At 44.4% G+C, this 17,804-nt stretch overlaps 1 protein-coding gene and 1 pseudogene across 1 annotated transcript in view; one reads left to right on the top strand and one right to left on the bottom strand.

Annotated features, from left to right (window-relative positions):
* PYGL (glycogen phosphorylase L) overlaps positions 1-17,804 on the bottom strand; it is a 53,332-nt gene that overhangs the window by 25,528 nt on the left and 10,000 nt on the right. Inside the window, exons 2-7 of the mRNA XM_089665810.1 lie at positions 14,046-14,147; positions 10,356-10,434; positions 8,285-8,388; positions 4,422-4,553; positions 3,727-3,838; positions 307-389 (exon numbers count right to left, since the gene is read on the bottom strand). Of these exons, the coding sequence (XP_089521936.1) occupies positions 307-389; positions 3,727-3,838; positions 4,422-4,553; positions 8,285-8,388; positions 10,356-10,434; positions 14,046-14,147 (612 nt within the window). The remainder of the gene's footprint in view (positions 1-306; positions 390-3,726; positions 3,839-4,421; positions 4,554-8,284; positions 8,389-10,355; positions 10,435-14,045; positions 14,148-17,804) is intronic.
* On the top strand, positions 15,974-16,089 carry LOC149431190 (U2 spliceosomal RNA; annotated as a pseudogene).

Here is a 17,804-nt window from a genome sequence, read left to right as displayed (position 1 = left end):
TTGCTTTAAAACTTTCCTTTTGCGTGGAGCGGGTCCGGTGTCACCCCGTGCGATAGGTGTCACCCGATGAGGCCCGCACCTGCCTAGGGATGCCCCTGTACTAAACATAGACTGAATGTATGATGGAAGACGCAGATCTCAGCCAGCAGCATTGAAAGGTGTACAGTATACTGCAAGTGCTGGGTAAGAACTTTACCAAATCATTACCTGGAGAAACTTTAAATGACTTTTAGAGCGAACAAACTGAGCAAAATAATAAATACAAATAATTTGAGTTTTAATTCGCTTTAATAGTAGGCTTCTTACATTATCATTAGGATAGAGCACTCGGGAGATGTTCTCTGCCAGGTTACGGTCCAATACAGCCTGGATGTAATCGCCAACATTGACTGGAACACAAAAGTAAACAGTTAAGAAACTGTCCATAATCATCAATGCAGTGTAACCAGGGGCGAACTGATCATTCGAGCACTGCCCGAGGGCCTGGGGTCAGTAGGGGGCCCCCATGAGATGCCCCTGGTACCTTTCATAGGCTTTTTTGTGTGTGGTTGGAGTGTGGGCGAGGACACAGGGGCCCCATGACCCCCTATTGCCTGGGGGCCCCATGAGTTGTCAGTCCGCCCCTGAATATAACATACACAAAACATCATTGGCAGCCTAGTGCAGAATCCTACAAGAAATGTATGGACCGTCTGCACATGAATGTACAACTCCGTTCTGCCATTCACCGGTTGTGCACAGAACCAGGGGCGGACTGACAACTCATGGGGCCCGCGGGCAATAGGGGATCATGGGGCCCCTGTGTCCTTGTCCAAACTCAAAAAAGCCTATGAAAAAGGTACCAGGGGCATCTCATGGGGCCCCCTACTGACCCCGGGCCCTCGGGCAGTGCCCGAGTTTCCAAATGGTCAGACCGCCCCTGCACAGAACTGATGTGTCATTCCTGCACCGATATTCAGCTTTCATCACAGGACAGATCACTCTTAGAGGAAACTGTTGTAATGCAGTTTTTTTTGCAAACAAGCACGGCTTGCAAAATCTGCTCCTCCGACCCGTGTAGCCTCCAATTTGGTAAACCTCAAGGTTGTTAGATACGGTTGTTTCTGCAAATATAGATGGGCTTTACAATATACAAACCACAAGTGAACCCTATTTAGAGCTGAAAGAGGATCTTCAGGTTGGTTTGCAAAAAATGAAATGTCAGTAGATACAAATACTTTAGCTGCTGACTTTTAATAAAAAGGACACTTACCTGTGCAAAGATCCAGAGCTATCCTTACCTGGGCTGGTTCTTCAACGGTTTTCGGGTCCCCGGCATGTTTTGCCATGGGAAGCCGGCTGTGGCGCCTTCCGGATCCACAGCTGGCTCCCTACTGTGCATGCGTGAGCTGCACTGAACTTTTTAAATGGTCCCACAACCTCCTGGGACCAGTGGTGTATTTAGGTTTGTGCTGCCCCAAGCAACACAAAAATTGGCTCCCCCCCACGGAGAGACCCTGACAATGACCAACACCCCCTTCCCGCACAAAGAGAGCCTGATGATGACCAACACCCTCCCCCCCACCCAAGAGAGCCTTCCACTACCACCTCCCCCTATTCACTGGCAACCCCACCCCAGGAAGACATAAAACACTCACCTTCACAGCTCAGGAGATCTCCGGGAACAAGAGTCAGGCTCTGCATACACCATCAAGCAGCCTCTCTCAGATCCCCGTGCTGCGTGTGTCCCTTCTTCCATTCCTTCTTTAGGGGGATGGTGCTGCCCCCCTGAAAAATGCCGCCCTAGGCAAATGCCTTGCGGTAAATACACCCCTGCCTGTGACATGTCCCAAGAGGCTGCTGACAGAGGGGTGGGGAGGTGATAGAGAACGTCCGATGGGATCACCTAGGTAATTCCAGCAGAAGTGGGAGCGGGTACCTGCTGAAAACTAAGCACCCGCACCCACCCAAAAAATTATAAATGTGACAACAAAATGTTATAGGAGAGGGGAGGACATAATGCAGAACTTCTCCTTTAGGGTGAAGTTCCACTTATGTGATTATTGTGAACATAAAAATAAATACTAAAAATACTAACACCAGTTACATTAAAGCCCAATGAAGCCTTCAGTTGGAATGAGCCAAATACATTCCAGGTGCATCAAAAAACAAAAACAAAAACAAAAAAAACCAAGGGGTTTAAAAATGTCTTACAGTCAAGTTTTCTTTAGAAAGCAGCCACAGCCTGAGTGAGAAAGCCTGTTCCCTGCCAGCAGCTGCAGAGAATGACTCTCTGTGGGGAAGCAGTGGTTTCTCTGCAAAGGCTTGACACACCCCCTGCCATGTCAGACCTAGTCCATGCTTCCTGCCGATTGGAGAACTCTGGCTGCAACAGGGCAGTGTTGGATTTCTGCACAAAGATCACTGGGAGAGCAAGGGTCCTAATCTAAGCATGCTGGCAGGGGACAGGATTTTCTACTCAAGCTGTGGCTGGTTTTTAAAGAAAACAAACCGTAAGACATTACACACCCTCTGTATAAATGAACCTGGGATTTAATTTAGACAAAATTAAACAGAAAAAGTTAAAATGGGCTTTGAAGTCCAACTCTGGGAACTAGATAAAGTCCTGCCCATACCCCAGAGACATGCCTGTAGGTGAATTGGCTGTAGTATGTGTATGTATGAATGTGAGTTAGGGACTTTGGCCCCACACCACTGACAAAAGGTCCAGATAAAACTTTATTCCAATAAAAGTCAGGGGGGGGGGGGGGCAGTCCAAAGAGTAACCAAAAGCCCCCTGACTTTCATTGGAATAAAGTTTTATCTGGACCTTTTGTCAGTGGTGTGGACCTTCCATTTCCCTGTTTGTTACAGTACACTACAAAGGAGACCCTGGAGATCCTCTGGATTTCGGGTCCATTCACACAAGGCGCTTTACTGTGGGCCCTCTGCAGGTCCATGTTTTCCCGGTACAGGAATGCACAGGTGTGGCATGCGTCCCTGTGTGGACGTTCCATTCATTTCTATTGGGACATGTGACTGCATGAACACAGCTCTTGTGTCCTAACATGCCACCTGGAGAAGTTCGGTTGAAGTTCACTGAATGTATCCTGTATGCATTTGGGGACCCTCACCCACATATCATATTATGAGACCAGGGGCAGACTGACAACTCATGGGGCCCCCGGGCAATAGGGATCATGGGGCCCCTGTGTCCTTGCCCAATCTCAAAAAAGCCTATGAAAAAGGTACCAGGGGCCCCCTACTGACCCCGGGCCCTAGGGCAGTGCCCGAGTTTCCAAATGGTCAGTCCGCCCCTGTATGAGACAGTGGCTCTGTCCATGCAGCCACGTGCTGGGAAGGGCCCGCAGTAAAAACGCCCCATGTGAATGGACTCCTAGAAGCTGCCTGCCCAGGAACCAGATTACATACATCAACATTTTAAGATTGCAATACCAATAAGATACCATTAGGAGTCCAGCCCTTTCCTCAACTTCTAAATGAGAAACACAGAATTATGGCAAAACGTACGATAATGGATAAGCATGCCCACTGCACACAAACAAACAAAACACACAAAAAAAAAAAACAAAACAAAAAAAAACAAAAAAAAAAACACACTAACACACATACAAAAAAAAAAAAAAAAAAAAACACACACACACAAAAAAACAACACACAAAAGTCTCATGTATGGAATCCATTTGTCTCTGTTCACAAAGCACTTTCACAAAGAGTCAGACTTACAGTCCCGAAGGTTGAAGTCATTAGGTGCCCGAGCTGACCAGAGTCTCATTGTGTTCACTGTATTATTCATGTATCCAGGAACCGGAGTATCATACGGCATAGCTAGGACTACCTGTATTATGGGAAACCAGCACAGCATTAAAGAATGAACAATCACACCTTGTAGTAAGACAATTACTCCTTGTCCATTGCCAACATCTATATCATGTATAAACATGACTCAAAAGGGGGAGATTTAGGCTCCATTCACAGTTGTGCGACTCCAAAGTCATGAGTACCATTGAGTACCATCGGCACATCCAACCTTTGCTCTCCTGCACAGTTAGAGCCGTCACTAGAGACATCAGTATCCAAAACCTCCGGGTGTGCCCCATGCCTGCACCTCCCTGCTGCCATTACCGGCCAGTCTGTCACTAGGGAATTTCTTCATAGTGATGTAGCGGATGAGCGGGGAAGGCATGCAATGGTAGGACGCAGGCATTTTGCACACCCAGAAATGTTGGGGTGCTGAAGATTCTAACCAAGCCTGTAAGCTCTGCAAGCAATTGACAATTGGAGGCAATTCTGGTGATAATGGCAAGTATTAAGTTGTATTTCAGGAACCTTCTGCATTATGACAGTGCCTCTTTGCCCTGGCTCTACGCATGCATCTCCAACAGGCAATGGAGAAGCCCTACTGGTCACCCACCACTCACCTGGGTATCCACCCAACGTACGCCGGTCTTCGTTTGCTCCACCCTGCCATAGAAGTGAACAGGCAGCATGTACTCCGGCCGAGCTTTTTCCCACGGGTTTCCATGTCTCAACCAATCATCTGCTTCCTCAACCTGAGGATACAAGTCAGGGATAAGTCATTAAAAAGGATTAACCAACCAAGCCCACCAGAAACCAAAACCTCAAACTGTCCGCAGCCTTGAAGTTCTACAGCCCACAACACTTTCACATTATACCCATCTTGTGCTGCAAAGAGAACGTGTACTTGGTAATGTTCGGCCTCTTGCACATGGTACGGATGTTCGAGCATCAGCATTTCTGGTTGTAATTTCAGTCTTGTATGGCATGTACAATATATTCTATAGGCAAAATCCATGAATGTTCAAAATAAATTATGCTCACATGTGCACATTTAAAGTGTTACTAAACCCACAACGGTAAAATATGCAGTAAAGCATGCTGGTTATGCTCACTGTGGGACCTAAGGGGTTAATCCTCTGCAGTGTGTAAAAAGGATGTTTGATCCTGTCTTCTCTGATCCTCCCCTTCTACTGTCCTCAATCCATCTGCTGATAAAGCAGCACAGTGGCTAAATGGTTAGCACTTCCGCCTGGCAGTACTCAGGTCGTTGGTTCAAATCCCAGCCACGGGACCACCTGTCTGGAGTTTGCATGTTCTCCCTGTGCTTGCGTGGGTTTCCTCTGGGTACACTGGCTTCCTCCCACACTCCAAAGACATGCTGGTAGGTGAATTGGCTCCGGTCTAAATTGGCCTTAGTGTATGTATGAATGAATGAACGAATGTGAGTTAGGGACCTTAGATTGTACGCCCCTTGAGGGTTAGGGGCTGATGTGAATGTACAATATATATGTAAAGCGCTGCGTAAAATTTACAGCGCTATATAAGTACCTGAAATAAATAAAGCAGAGCCTTGGGGACAAGCTGCACATGCTCAGTTTGGTGTATATTGCTAGACAGTTTTTTTTACTTGGGAAAGCGCATGTGATCAGCACTCTGTCCAGACAGAGGGTCAGGGGTCATGCAGCCTCATAGGACAATCAGGGGAGAATGAAAAAAACTCCTCCTACAAGATTTAACCAGTGCTCTGCTGGACACTGATAGAAGTCCCGAGACTGCTCTAACTGCTGATGGGAAAAAGGTATTTCGCAGTTTATATTTACTAAAATAATTGCATTTGCATGTTCTGTGGCAGACCGGATATAGTGAATGCAGGGTCCGGGGAGACCGGATATAGTGAATGCAGGGTCCGGAGAGACCAGATATAGTGAATGCAGGGTCCGGAGAGACCAGATATAGTGAATGCAGGGTCCGGAGAGACCAGATATAGCGAATGCAGGGTCCGGGGAGACCAGATATAGCGAATGCAGGGTCCGGGGAGACCGGATATAGCGAATGCAGGGTCCGGGGAGACCGGATATAGCGAATGCAGGGTCCGGGGAGACCGGATATAGCGAATGCAGGGTCCGGGGAGACCGGATATAGCGAATGCAGGGTCCGGGGAGACCGGATATAGCGAATGCAGGGTCCGGGGAGACCGAATATAGTGAATGCAGGGTCCGGGGAGACCGAATATAGTGAATGCAGGGTCCGGGGAGACCGGATATAGCGAATGCAGGGTCCGGGGAGACCAGATATAGTGAATGCAGGGTCCGGGGAGACCAGATATAGTGAATGCAGGGTCCTGGGTGTAGTAACACTTTAACAGGCTCATCATAAGACCAAGGGTGACAGGACTGCAATTCCACAAGAGGTAGATACTGGGGCACTCAGGAGACAGACAAAGCTGACCTCTGCCACTCGGAGCCGAAGACTGGAACGCAACCATGGCAGCAAGAGTCACCAGGGGGTGATGTCCTGACACCAGACTGTTGCGTTCCAATTTTTGGTTCTGAGTTGCAGAGGTGTCGGCCAGCTTCCTCCATCCATGCCAGAGACAGACACCTGAGTGTCCCAGAGTCTACCCCTTGTGGAATGACTGGAAATGCAGATTTTTTTCGGGGGGGTTTACACTCAATGCACAGCACTTGGTTACAGGCACACTGTACACTGGCTACATTTTAGATCAGAAAAAAAAACAACAACACCTGTGTTGAGCTTTACACTGCAGTGTGGTAGAGACCCAATATTTGGCATTGGCAGTCCACTAGTGTTATAGTAACTGTTGTATATAGGAAAGCACTGCCAATGTTTCTAAAGGGCAATACATGGTTCAGTCACAAGTGTGTAGAACAGAGTGGCACTGTCAACCAATAGTGACCAATCAGATCTGTAAAACTCCCCTCATGTCAAGATTCTGCAGTGGCTGCACTAGCTTTCCTATTTTAGGCTTTTTTCACCTGGTGATCTGGCCAGTAACACACCTCCTGTATTAGAGCACCCAAACTTTGGATGAAAGAGCACAGGGGGCACCTTTGGACAGCAGCATTGTCAGTCTGGGGGGAGGAGAGTGTTAGACGTACTAGCAGATTTTGATACACTAACAAATTGAAGCCAAACTTCAGCTCACACTCCAGCTCTAACTCTAGCTCAAACTCAAAACTAATGCAGCTATCACATCTAGGAATTGGTAAGCTGCAATATAATAAAGGTTCGCTTTTGGTTTTATATTTCAATATTTTTATTGAGAAACAAGCATATTAAAGCGTAAAACAAGATGGCAAACAATAAAAGAGAAAAAAAGGGCCCACCCGCATGGTGGAACAAGATGTAGAATCATAATCATAACACTGGTAGGTACATAAAAAGATTAGCAGACAATAGCATAACAATTCACACAAAAAGTGTCATAGCCATCAGAACATACAGGTTTCATAGATCAATAAACAAAAATTAAACCAAAATGAACCAAAAATAACAGAGAAAAAAAATGTTTCAACGAATAGTAGAAAAAGAGAGGAAGAGAGAGACGAAAAGGAAAGTACTCTTAAGTGAAAGAAAGAAAAAAAAAAAAAAAAAAAAAAAATAATATATATATATATATATATATATATATATATATATATATATATATATATATATATATATATATATATATATATATATATATATATATATATATATATATATATATATATATATATAAGATATAAGGGGAGGGGGGGGGGTCAGCTGCCAGACACTCATGATACAGTAATATAATCCTCTCAAATCTGGACACATCATCAGTGACGATACTCGTCAGTTTATCATTAACCATTATGCAGTTGAGTTTTTGTTTCACTCTATCCAGCGGGATCAAGGATTGTTTCCAACTTCTAGCTATGGTAATGCGAGCCGCCAATATGATATATAAAATTAATTTAATCGATTTTTTGGGAACATCAGAGGGTAGTATATTAAACAAGGCCACTTCCGCTTTTGGTTTTAAGACTACTTCAATATGTCCACACTGGATCAACTAACTTCTAATTTCCTGTTTTCTTTGCATCATCTTCAGATACTATGTAACTGTATAAGCCCATTGCATTACTGTCACCCATTACATAATAATACAAGATAACAGCAATGACAGGACAAGACACAGGAAATGTGCACAGGGATGAGAGCGAGTGCCAGGAAACCAACACTTGGGTAATTATAATGATTAGTATGCATAACCCAGACTTTCACCATGCTTACTGGCCAAATACATCCTGTAATCTAAATATGTGGAGGGGAAAAAAAAAAAAAAAAAAAGAGAAGTGTAAGAAGTAAAATTTTTACAACTGTGTTATGGCATTGTGAATAAAGCCTAAAAGGTTGGTAGTTGAATCTATGGGATAAAGTCAGTGGGTGGTGTAATGTACTGGTGCCCAAATATTGAAAAATCTCACAAGCATGTTACCTGCCATCCATCTTTTATCTTCTGGTTGAATATTCCATACTCATATCGGATTCCGTACCCGTAGGCTGCCAGTCCTAGAGTAGCCATGGAGTCCAGGAAACAAGCTGTGTAAGAAGCGAGAACCTTCAGATTAGATAAAAGAATCCCAGCAATATGGTTTATAATCTGCTTTGATAAAGAAAAAAAAAAAAAAAACAAAAAACACAAAAACAAGATTGTAAACTCCCAGGATCAGGGCCCTCCTATCCCTCTTGTACTGAACTGTATTGTTGCTGTATTGTCCCCCTTTATATTGTAAAGTGTTGATCAAACTGTTGGCGCTATATAAATCCTGAATAATAATAATAATAATTAAAAGAAAAAAAAAAAAACAAAAAACAAAAAAAAACCACAAAGACAAAAAAAAAAAAAAACCCCAAAGAGTTTATTAACCAGTTCCCCGCCACCCTATAGCAGAAATACTGCTACAGGGTGGCAGGGCTGCGCAAATTCACATGTGATTTTGCATTTCCGAGTAGAGGAGGTGCATGCGCCACCCTACCTGCGCCACCATTGGTGGCTACAGCTGTCGATCACCAAGTCCTAGCTGGAGATTTCTTGCCGGCACCCGACGATCACCGAGGAAATGTGACAGGGGAGAGGTCTGTGTGAAAACAACACAAATCTATCCTCTGTCAGTACCGACATGCTGCTTTGTATTGTGGGAGGAATTTGTGCCCATTCAGAAGAACATTTAGGAGGATGGGTACTGATGTTGGAAGAGAAGACCTGACTCACAATCAGACTAAGCCCAAAAGGTGGTCAGTAGGGTTGAGGTCAGGTCTCCATGTAGACACTCGAGTTCCTGTGCCCCAAATTCAAACCATGGCTTTATGGAGCTAGCTTTTTTAAATAAAGTACACTCATGTTGAAATAGGAAAAAAAAAGGGGGAAGGTCTTCAAACAGATAGGACAAGGATGAAAGCTCATAATCTTCTAAAAAGGTTTTTTGTATGATGTAGGATTAATACTATCCCCTTCACCGAAAACGCCAGAATTGTGGAGGGGTGACCACGGAGTCTGAGGACACCAGAGCATCAGGCCTACCTATGTCCAAAACCACTGACCATATAGTGTACAGGATATTGGATGCTAGGTTGACTTTAAACTATACAATGTAGTTGCCGATATGTGGAACTATTTTGGAAGCGCCTTTAATTCTAGACAACAGAGTTAATCCTACAACTCAAAGCTCAAAAGAACTTTCTATGCACGGAGCCAAGTGGCTGAGCGCCTCCAGAAACAGAAAATACTTCAGTAATTAGTAATCCTCTCTCGGTTGTCTCGGTCTCGGCATAAACACTGTCTGTTTTTATTAAATCTTCTCAGAACTTGAGTCTAGAAAAATTCTGCCCAGTACAACAATCATTCGATTAACCAAACAAGTCTATTGCCTGGAATATATTTAGCCTTCAGCTGCAAACCCATGATCATTCTTGACTTGATAGGCCCCATCAGTATCTGAAATGGGAACTGTCTGACAGCCCCTGTGTTTTTTCAATGCACAAGGTTGAGCTGAGTTTTTATGCTCCCCCAACATCTCCCTCTTAAACTGCGAAGACAGTGGAGCATGTTTATATATGTGGTGGTACTTTGCATCATTGAATAGCAAAAACTGTCCCCTCTGGTGGGCGGTATGGCTTCTCAACGCAAGAAATATGCCCCATTCAACTGAATATGGTGCCCTGCCACCGCATGCAATGCACTTACATTCAACATGCTGGCACTGGGGTTTAAGGTGTTAAAACAGGCAGTGAAGAGGCAATATATAGCCTGTCAAATGCAGTCTGTAGATCGATCTTCAGAGGGCAACGGAAGTGTAAACAAGCCCTTAGTGAGAGGAGAATCACTCACATTAATGCTGCGTTCACTTCCAACACCCAATCATACACAATGAAACAAAAACAGGAATTTGCTTTTTACATCATTCTTAACCTGATTTGAAGTGAAGATTCTCAATTCATTTAGTAAAATCAGACTTAGGATGTCAATCATGTCTTATGAATGGCTTTCAAGAGGAAAGAATACTGACCAGCGAGACGTCCCAGGCCACCGTTTCCAAGCCCTGCATCCTCTTCCATTTCTTCCAGTTCCTCAATGTCCAGTCCAAGCTACAGAATATAAAAACTGAAATTAGTGCACAATTATGCCAGCAGAGGCAAGATATCGTTTACATTAAAGCTGAATCCCAGGCAGGTAAAACATAAAAAAGGGTTCAGCTTTACAGGCCAAGAGATCTGTCCATCCAGTCCTCAGAGTTACACAGAACAGTCCAGTCTAGCAGGTCAGGAGACATTTTTCTGTGCTGAAAGTTAAAAACTTCCAGGTCTTGGCCTTTCCCCAGTCACTGGCTGCAGGAGGAACAAGGAGAAGCAGACTGATGAGCTAATCTGTCACTCCGCTCTCTCTTCCCATCAGGCACTTTTCATTAGCTGCTTGTGGTGCTTCTCTTCTCCCTCTCCCTGTCTGAGCTCTGCTGTACAAGTACCAAGTCAAATTTAATTACTAACAACTTGCATCTAAAATGCATGGAATGAGGTAGTAATAAAGTACAGTCAGGGGCGTATTTACCACAAGGCAAACAAGGCATTTGCCTAGGGCGGCATTCTTCAGGGGGGCAATGGCATTTTTCAGGGGGGCAGTGTTGCCCCCCCCCCCCAAAAGAAGAAACACACAGCATGGGGACCAAGTGGGATCTGAGAGAGGCTGCAGGCTACTTGATGGTCTATGCAGAGCCTGACTCTTGTTCCCGGGGATGTCCGGAGCTGTGAAGGTGAGTGTCTTCTCTCTCATAGGGGTTGCCAGTGTATGGGGGAAAGCAGCAGTGGGAGGCTCTCAGGTGGGGGCTGCACTATTGTGTGTTATATTTGCCTGGACCTCAGATTTAAAGTAAACATTTTTAAACCTAGCAAACTGCCATTCAAACCTAATATCAGGCCCTTACACGGGGGAGCTTCCAAGTTCTTCTACAGCACCTTAGGAACCCCACAATGCTGGGTGCTCCATTGTGCAAATAGGAACCAGACCTAGGAATGTCAAGGATCACAGGCACCCAGGTGGCCCTAATGACCTATAGGGACGTGCAGGAGCTGGGGTGCGCCAGAGGTCCACCTTCTCAGCTCTGCATAAAAAGCATAGCGGGTATCAGTTTGCAAGGACTAAAGTTTCATTTTAAAATGGTGGATGTTCGCAGCTATCGGGTTATACCAATGACAATGTTGACTACTAGGTTACATATTTATATACAGTCATTTTTCCTAGTTTGGAACCTGTGGTTTTAATCCACTTATTCATGCAAATTTATTATATAAATATATTATATATATTTATTATCTGATAATTACTACAGGAGACTTTTTTTGGAATTGAATATATTATGAGCCAATTATATAAAAAGCATCGGTAGGGGTCAGAAAAAAAAATGACATACTGACAGTACTTATTGCATTTCCAGAAATCAAAGTGGAAAAATCAGAACGCTTTTCCCCTCCAGCAAGTTTCGTCCTGGTCTCCTCTCCGGAGACTTCAGGCCAGGCTTGTTTACCTTTGACTGTCTGCCCAGACATTGGGCAATGCCAGGCATTTCCTCAATTCAACTTCTCAAACTGAAGATTAGGGGTTTATAGCATTCGTATAATAAAAAGGAGATGAATAAAATACCTTTCTTAATAAAAAGGTCATACATTTTTTCCCCATTTCGGCCACACTGGCATAAGTAACATTGATCTTCCATGCTGGTATAGACATTGTTTAGGTAGATTTGCTGACTGGCTGGCCCCTTTGGAAGAGACCTAATGACCATCAATGGCCGGGTATTGATCACATGTTGTAAACCATTGAAATTTGGTTGATAAATTTGAATTTTGGGAGCATTTGTTCAGTTTAAAAAAGGGAGTTAGTGGTGGTAAAACAAACCAAAAAAAACCCGTAAGGTTAGTTTTCAACCATAGTTTCGAGAAAATTAGAAGAAGCAGAATGGAAAGTTTTTCTCAAAAATGTACAAAATTCTAACAGTGAATGTGGTTTTTGTTTGGAAAATATCCCCATATTGTAAGCGAACTTGTTGTCTGAAATTCTATTCAAGTAGCAGGTGTGGATAAAATTTTAAAGGGGTTTGAACAAAAATTAGTTGAGCCAGTCATAAGAACAATTTTTAGGATTTCCATTTAAACGTTCCAACACAAATTCTAATTGTGTATGATTAACTTTACCTCCTATCAGAGAGCAAGTATTTCAGTTGTTGGGTTACTCCCTTAGTGAATAAATAGATAACATAGCTTTAAAGCTGACCTAAGGTCAAATATTGACTTGACATTTTTTTGCTCCAGGCCACTGACTTGTTACAAAACAAAAAACACCCAAAAACAAAAAAAGCCAAACCAACAAAAAAGGGGAGTATGCTGAAATAGTTGGCTGTCACCTGCTGCAGGCCCTCTTTGGCACCCAATGATGGCCATTTTAACTGTGGCTCTTTTAGGAGAGAACAATGAACTGGCTTCCTTTGGTGGAGCATTTGATAGTACTTCCCCACACGTGGCCATAGAGAAGAAAAGACAACACAGTGGCCATTGATACAGGGAACTTAAAGTGACTTCAGTGGCCATTGACACCTACAGGCAGCTTAAAGTGACCAACTTGGCCATTGACACCTTCAGGGAGCTTAAAGTGACCCATATGTACATATTTCAGCACTCCGAATGGGTAATCAGTCTGAATTGGAAGCCATAAAGCGTGCAGAGCTTTAGATAATGTGGACTTGTACTTAGCTGGTATCTTAAGTCTCTATGTGAAGTACAGTTATAGTTTGGATCCAACCAACATTCGTGTTCATTTAGTGAATCAAAACTAATTGGCTGGGAGGTGTCCACTATACTTCATTACCCTTTCTGCTGCCTTAATAAACCTTTTATATATTGATCTACTGGTTTTGGGCCAAAAAAGCTTTGAGTGCCAACCACATCTTTTGCATGCCAGGCAGAATTCTATTCATGCAGAAAGCCATCTTACATAAAGGTGAGGCCCAGCAAGTCCCAACCAAAACATCACATTGAATGAACAGAGCCAGCAACTCCAACACCTGCCAACGGCTCCACTATTCATGGACTGATCTGAACTTTTATAGCTCAACATACATTCAGGACAAGGCGGGTCACAGGTAGTCAAGCGATATAACAGACAGAGGATATGAATAGTCAACTCCACCCTGCAATAACTTGGCATCATTGGCAAGATCTCCAACAGAATTTCAGCCAAAGCTAAAAAGCTTTAAAAAGCTAAAAATGGTGCCAGCACTCAAATTATTTTCCCTGATGGGACTGGAAAGTGTTTTTGAAGAACAGACATACTTATGGTCCTTTAGAGAAGGGAGGGTGGCAAATTCCTTTGAAAAACGTCATCAATGACATTACAGGGGGCATACAAGTCTTAAAGCAGGTCATTCATCCCACCAGAGTCCATCCAATACGGATTGGCATTTGGCCTAATGTAGTAAATATTTTGTGTGATGATCGAATTTTGCTAAAGCCATTACACAACCATAAATGTCATGAATTTGATATTTTAGTTATAGGAGGGGCCTGATAGCCTGAGTCAGCTTATAGGGCATTAAAAAGGGAGATCTCCCTGGCAATGTTTATTGCACTTTCCACATTATTTCTTGACTGCTTGGAGAAGTCTGGTAACGCTCACTATAAATTGGGAGTTCACAGAAGAAGGTTCTTACCTGATAGATGGCTTCATCACAAGCATTTTGCAGCCCCAGATTGATCATGGTGTTCTGTAGGGTGCGGCCCATGTAGAACTCCAAGGATAGGTAGTATGTTCTCTGAAAAATAAGACGAACATGGTTACAACCAAACTGTTGGATGCAGCATCCCGTTTGAGCCCAACTCCAGATTTCTTTCAATTTAAAATAGTTCAGTTGGACCAAAATAGGGCCATATGGACCAATACTTTCACTAACAGATGTATCTAATGTAAGGCTTCCTCCAACTGGCCAAGGTGGAGATTGTGACGTCATCTGCTCACCCCAGCCAATCAGAGGAAGCCTTGTATTCACTTATAGAATACAAAGCTTCCAGTGAATGGCTGAGCAGTGCTCAGACTGACTCAATTTTGTTCCGGGACAGCAAGTCCCCACTCCGCTGCCAGAACACAGCGCTGTATAGTGAACGTAGCGGAGGCCATATACAGTTTATACATTGCTCCCAGAAGGCACATCTGTGGGTGAAGCAATTCATTATTTTGGACCAGTTTAGTCTAAACAAACTATTTTAAAGTGTCAGAAACTGGAGGTCAGCTTTAAAGAACAATTTCTATGTATTTAAAAAGCAGAATGTATTGCGATATATAGGAGCCATTCGTTCCAGTTGACCTTTGAAAAAAAATCTGACCTCTAATACTTTGTGCTCACCTGAGAGGAGCATGCAGTTAAAGTTGGTTTAATCCGCTTCTGATTAGACTTCTGTAGTTTCATGCTCCCCCCCCCCTTCCCCTCATCAACATGCTAATGACATTTTTAAATGAAACCTGCTCTCATACCTTATTTTAGTTCTAATGACATACTCCCGGAGTCTGTGCTTCTCTATGCCTAGCAGACAATATCATGGCTGGTGGGAGGGGCGGGTGGGGTGCTGTACATTGCTTCCTGAAAGCATTACAGCACCCAGCCTCAGTACTCCTCTCAGGTGCCCTCAGCCCTGATGCAAGCAGCAGATTGGCTCTCGGGAAGGAGTTATGTAAATATCACAATGCCTTGATGGGTAGATGTCAGTCTGGAGAGGTGGGCTTTCCTATGGAGACTGTATTTGTACCCGGACCACCCTAGGTAGCACCCACATGTGATGCTGAGCCTTCATGATTGAAAGAACTGAAATCAGCAGACATGCTGTGTCTAGAGAATGTACATTAATTTGGAGCAGATCTTGAGGTCAGTCTTCTTCAACCAGAGTTCCTCGAGGTTCCTTAAACAATGAACAATTTTTGATACTCAGATATGCAACCACTAACAGCAAATAGCACCAATCTGGCATCAGCCTCCAAGGCAAGGGGCGCTCTCCCCACCAAGACAAGGGGCGCTCTCCCCACCGACCCCCCCCCCCCCCAAGGCAAGGGGCGCTCTTCCCACCGACCCCCCCCCCCCCAAGGCAAGGGGCGCTCTTCCCACCAACCCCCCCCCAACCCCCCAAGGCAAGGGGCGCTCTACTCACCTACCCCCCCCCCCCCCGAGGCAAGGGGCGCTCTACCCACCGACACCCCCCCCCGAGGCAAGGGGCGCTCTACCCATCAACCCCCCGCCCCAAGGCAAGGGGCGCTCTACCCACCGACCCCCCCAAGGCAAGGGACACTCTTCCCACCGTCCCCCCCAAGGCAAGGGGCGCTCTTTCCACAATCTACTAATGTATGGTACAGTCTTCCCAACGACCAGCAAAGCAAGAATTCTTCCCATTGACCCCTAATGTAAGGAGCATTCTTCCCACCATCTACTAATGTAAGGGACAGTCTTCAGACCGACTAGCATAAGGTAGAACTACTCTCAGTGATCAGACTAAGGGGGTCCTCCTCCACTGACCACCAAAGTAAAGAAACATTTTCACTGACAACCTGTGTAAGAAGGCATTTTTCTGACCACCAGTGTAGAGGAATGTAGGGATCGCTTCTCGGCCTTTTGGCTAAGATCAAGTGTAGTATCTGTTCTTGTCAGTGTCCAGTGGGGGTGCTCCCGGCCATTCTAGCTTTGCGGGGATGGCTGTTGTATAGTACCCTCACTGGTATGATGGGGGTCTGGAAGGCTAGTACCGGGGGGGACAGAAACCGGGAAGCGCCAGGAGTTAAGCTGGGGCCCTGGGAGTAATTCCCCCGAGAAAACTGGAAGGACCCAGTACCTCCTGATTTGGACGGATCTACCTTGTCTGGCCAGGGGCTGGGAAGGCAGAGAGTCTGCAAACACAGTGCCCCCTGAGTAGTCGCCTCAGGGGTGCTCTGAGTAGCACTTGGGTGTGGGACCCCACGTTGCGAAAGAGCACATGGTCACTGAGTTTAAACACTTTTTGCACTGCGCCTCTAGGACCGGGCCTTTTGGCCAAGTCCTGGGCAATTTTTTTGCTACAGGCCTCAGGGCCTGGTCAGTGCACAATTTGGCACGACCACTTTATTATTTTTTGTATACATATTTATTTAATTTATTTTTCACTCCCACGTTTGTCACTTTTACTTATGTGTGTGTTTTCTTCACATGATGGAGGGTGTGGGTCCTTGGGCCTGCCCTGAAGTCTAGGGGGAGGATGTGTGGCCTTTTGGTTCCTTCCTCCCCTGATCCCTAGGGGGTTTTCTCTTTGGGAGAGCCCCCTGACCAAGTACTGGATGTCCGGCTTCGGCTGGACATAAGGAACGGTGGTCCACCAGGCCTTTTGGCCAGGAGGACCAAATGGGAACCTTGTCCCTGTCAGGAGCTTCGTGCCCCGGGGGATCAAGGTAGTGGTCCAACCCCTTCGGGGGTATGACAAAGCACACCCCTAAGTGCACTTTTTGTGTGGTGTTCGCACTTGCACTTTTTTGTAATCACTTACGGGTTTTTCATTGTAGTTTGCACATTTGCGGACTTAAAAAAAAAAAAAAAAAAACACAGTGTAGGGGAATGGTACAAAGTACACCATTTCTTTTCTGGCCTTTAATATTTAAAATGTAGTTATCAAAACTAAAAAGTTCTGTCATATATAAAGTTTGTGTCATGCACACACAGTATGCCTCATGAGGTCCATATTTTTGTTGACGTTGATATTTTTTATTAATGTTGACACAGGACGTTTTTACAGCGGCTGTTTTTGGCTTTTGATTTTTTTTCTACAGTCAGTAAACCCCCCAGCATGTTATCCTATGTGTCCATACACACAGACTGGAATCAGCGGTTTTTGGCAGGGACATGTTTTGGCTGGAAAAAAAAAAAAAAAAAAAAAAAAACACCCGGGACTAGTAGGTTTCTAGAACGCTAAAAAATTTGACAAACCAGCGTTTTTGGACATTTGACAAAAAAGAGAAAAAAAAAAAAGTTGTTTTCGGTTAAAAAAAAAAAAAAAAAAGCGAAAAAAACGCAAGGGTGAAAAAAAAGGCGGCAAAACGCCACTAACCGCTAATACAAAAACACTAAAAATACTCACATTTTTAACGTGACTTTACACAGCTAACGTTACCAGCGTTATTAAAAACACCCCGTGTGCACAGAGCCTCATTACAATCAAAAAAAAAAAAAAAAATTGAATCACTGAAAGTAATTTTCAAGAGTTACAATTTCTTTTAAAAGGTTGATGAAGGCTGATCTGGGCTCAGTAGGCCAAATACTCTGTTAAACATTGCAAAAATGTTCAGCTTTCCCCTTTACATTCTTCCGTGTGAATTCTTAGAACATTCCTCCCTTCCCTCCCCTACACAAAAAGTGATCCAGCTGGAACCTGCAGACTCAGCAATGTTTCTGTGTGAAGGCCAA

The sequence above is a fragment of the Staurois parvus genome, unplaced genomic scaffold (assembly GCF_062004578.1).
Source record: "Staurois parvus isolate SC_StPar_1 unplaced genomic scaffold, SC_StPar_1.0 ptg002360l, whole genome shotgun sequence".
NCBI classification, from domain to species: Eukaryota; Metazoa; Chordata; class Amphibia; order Anura; family Ranidae; genus Staurois; species Staurois parvus.
Note: the sequence above shows the minus strand (reverse complement) of the source record. Positions and strands in the feature narration are given on the sequence as shown.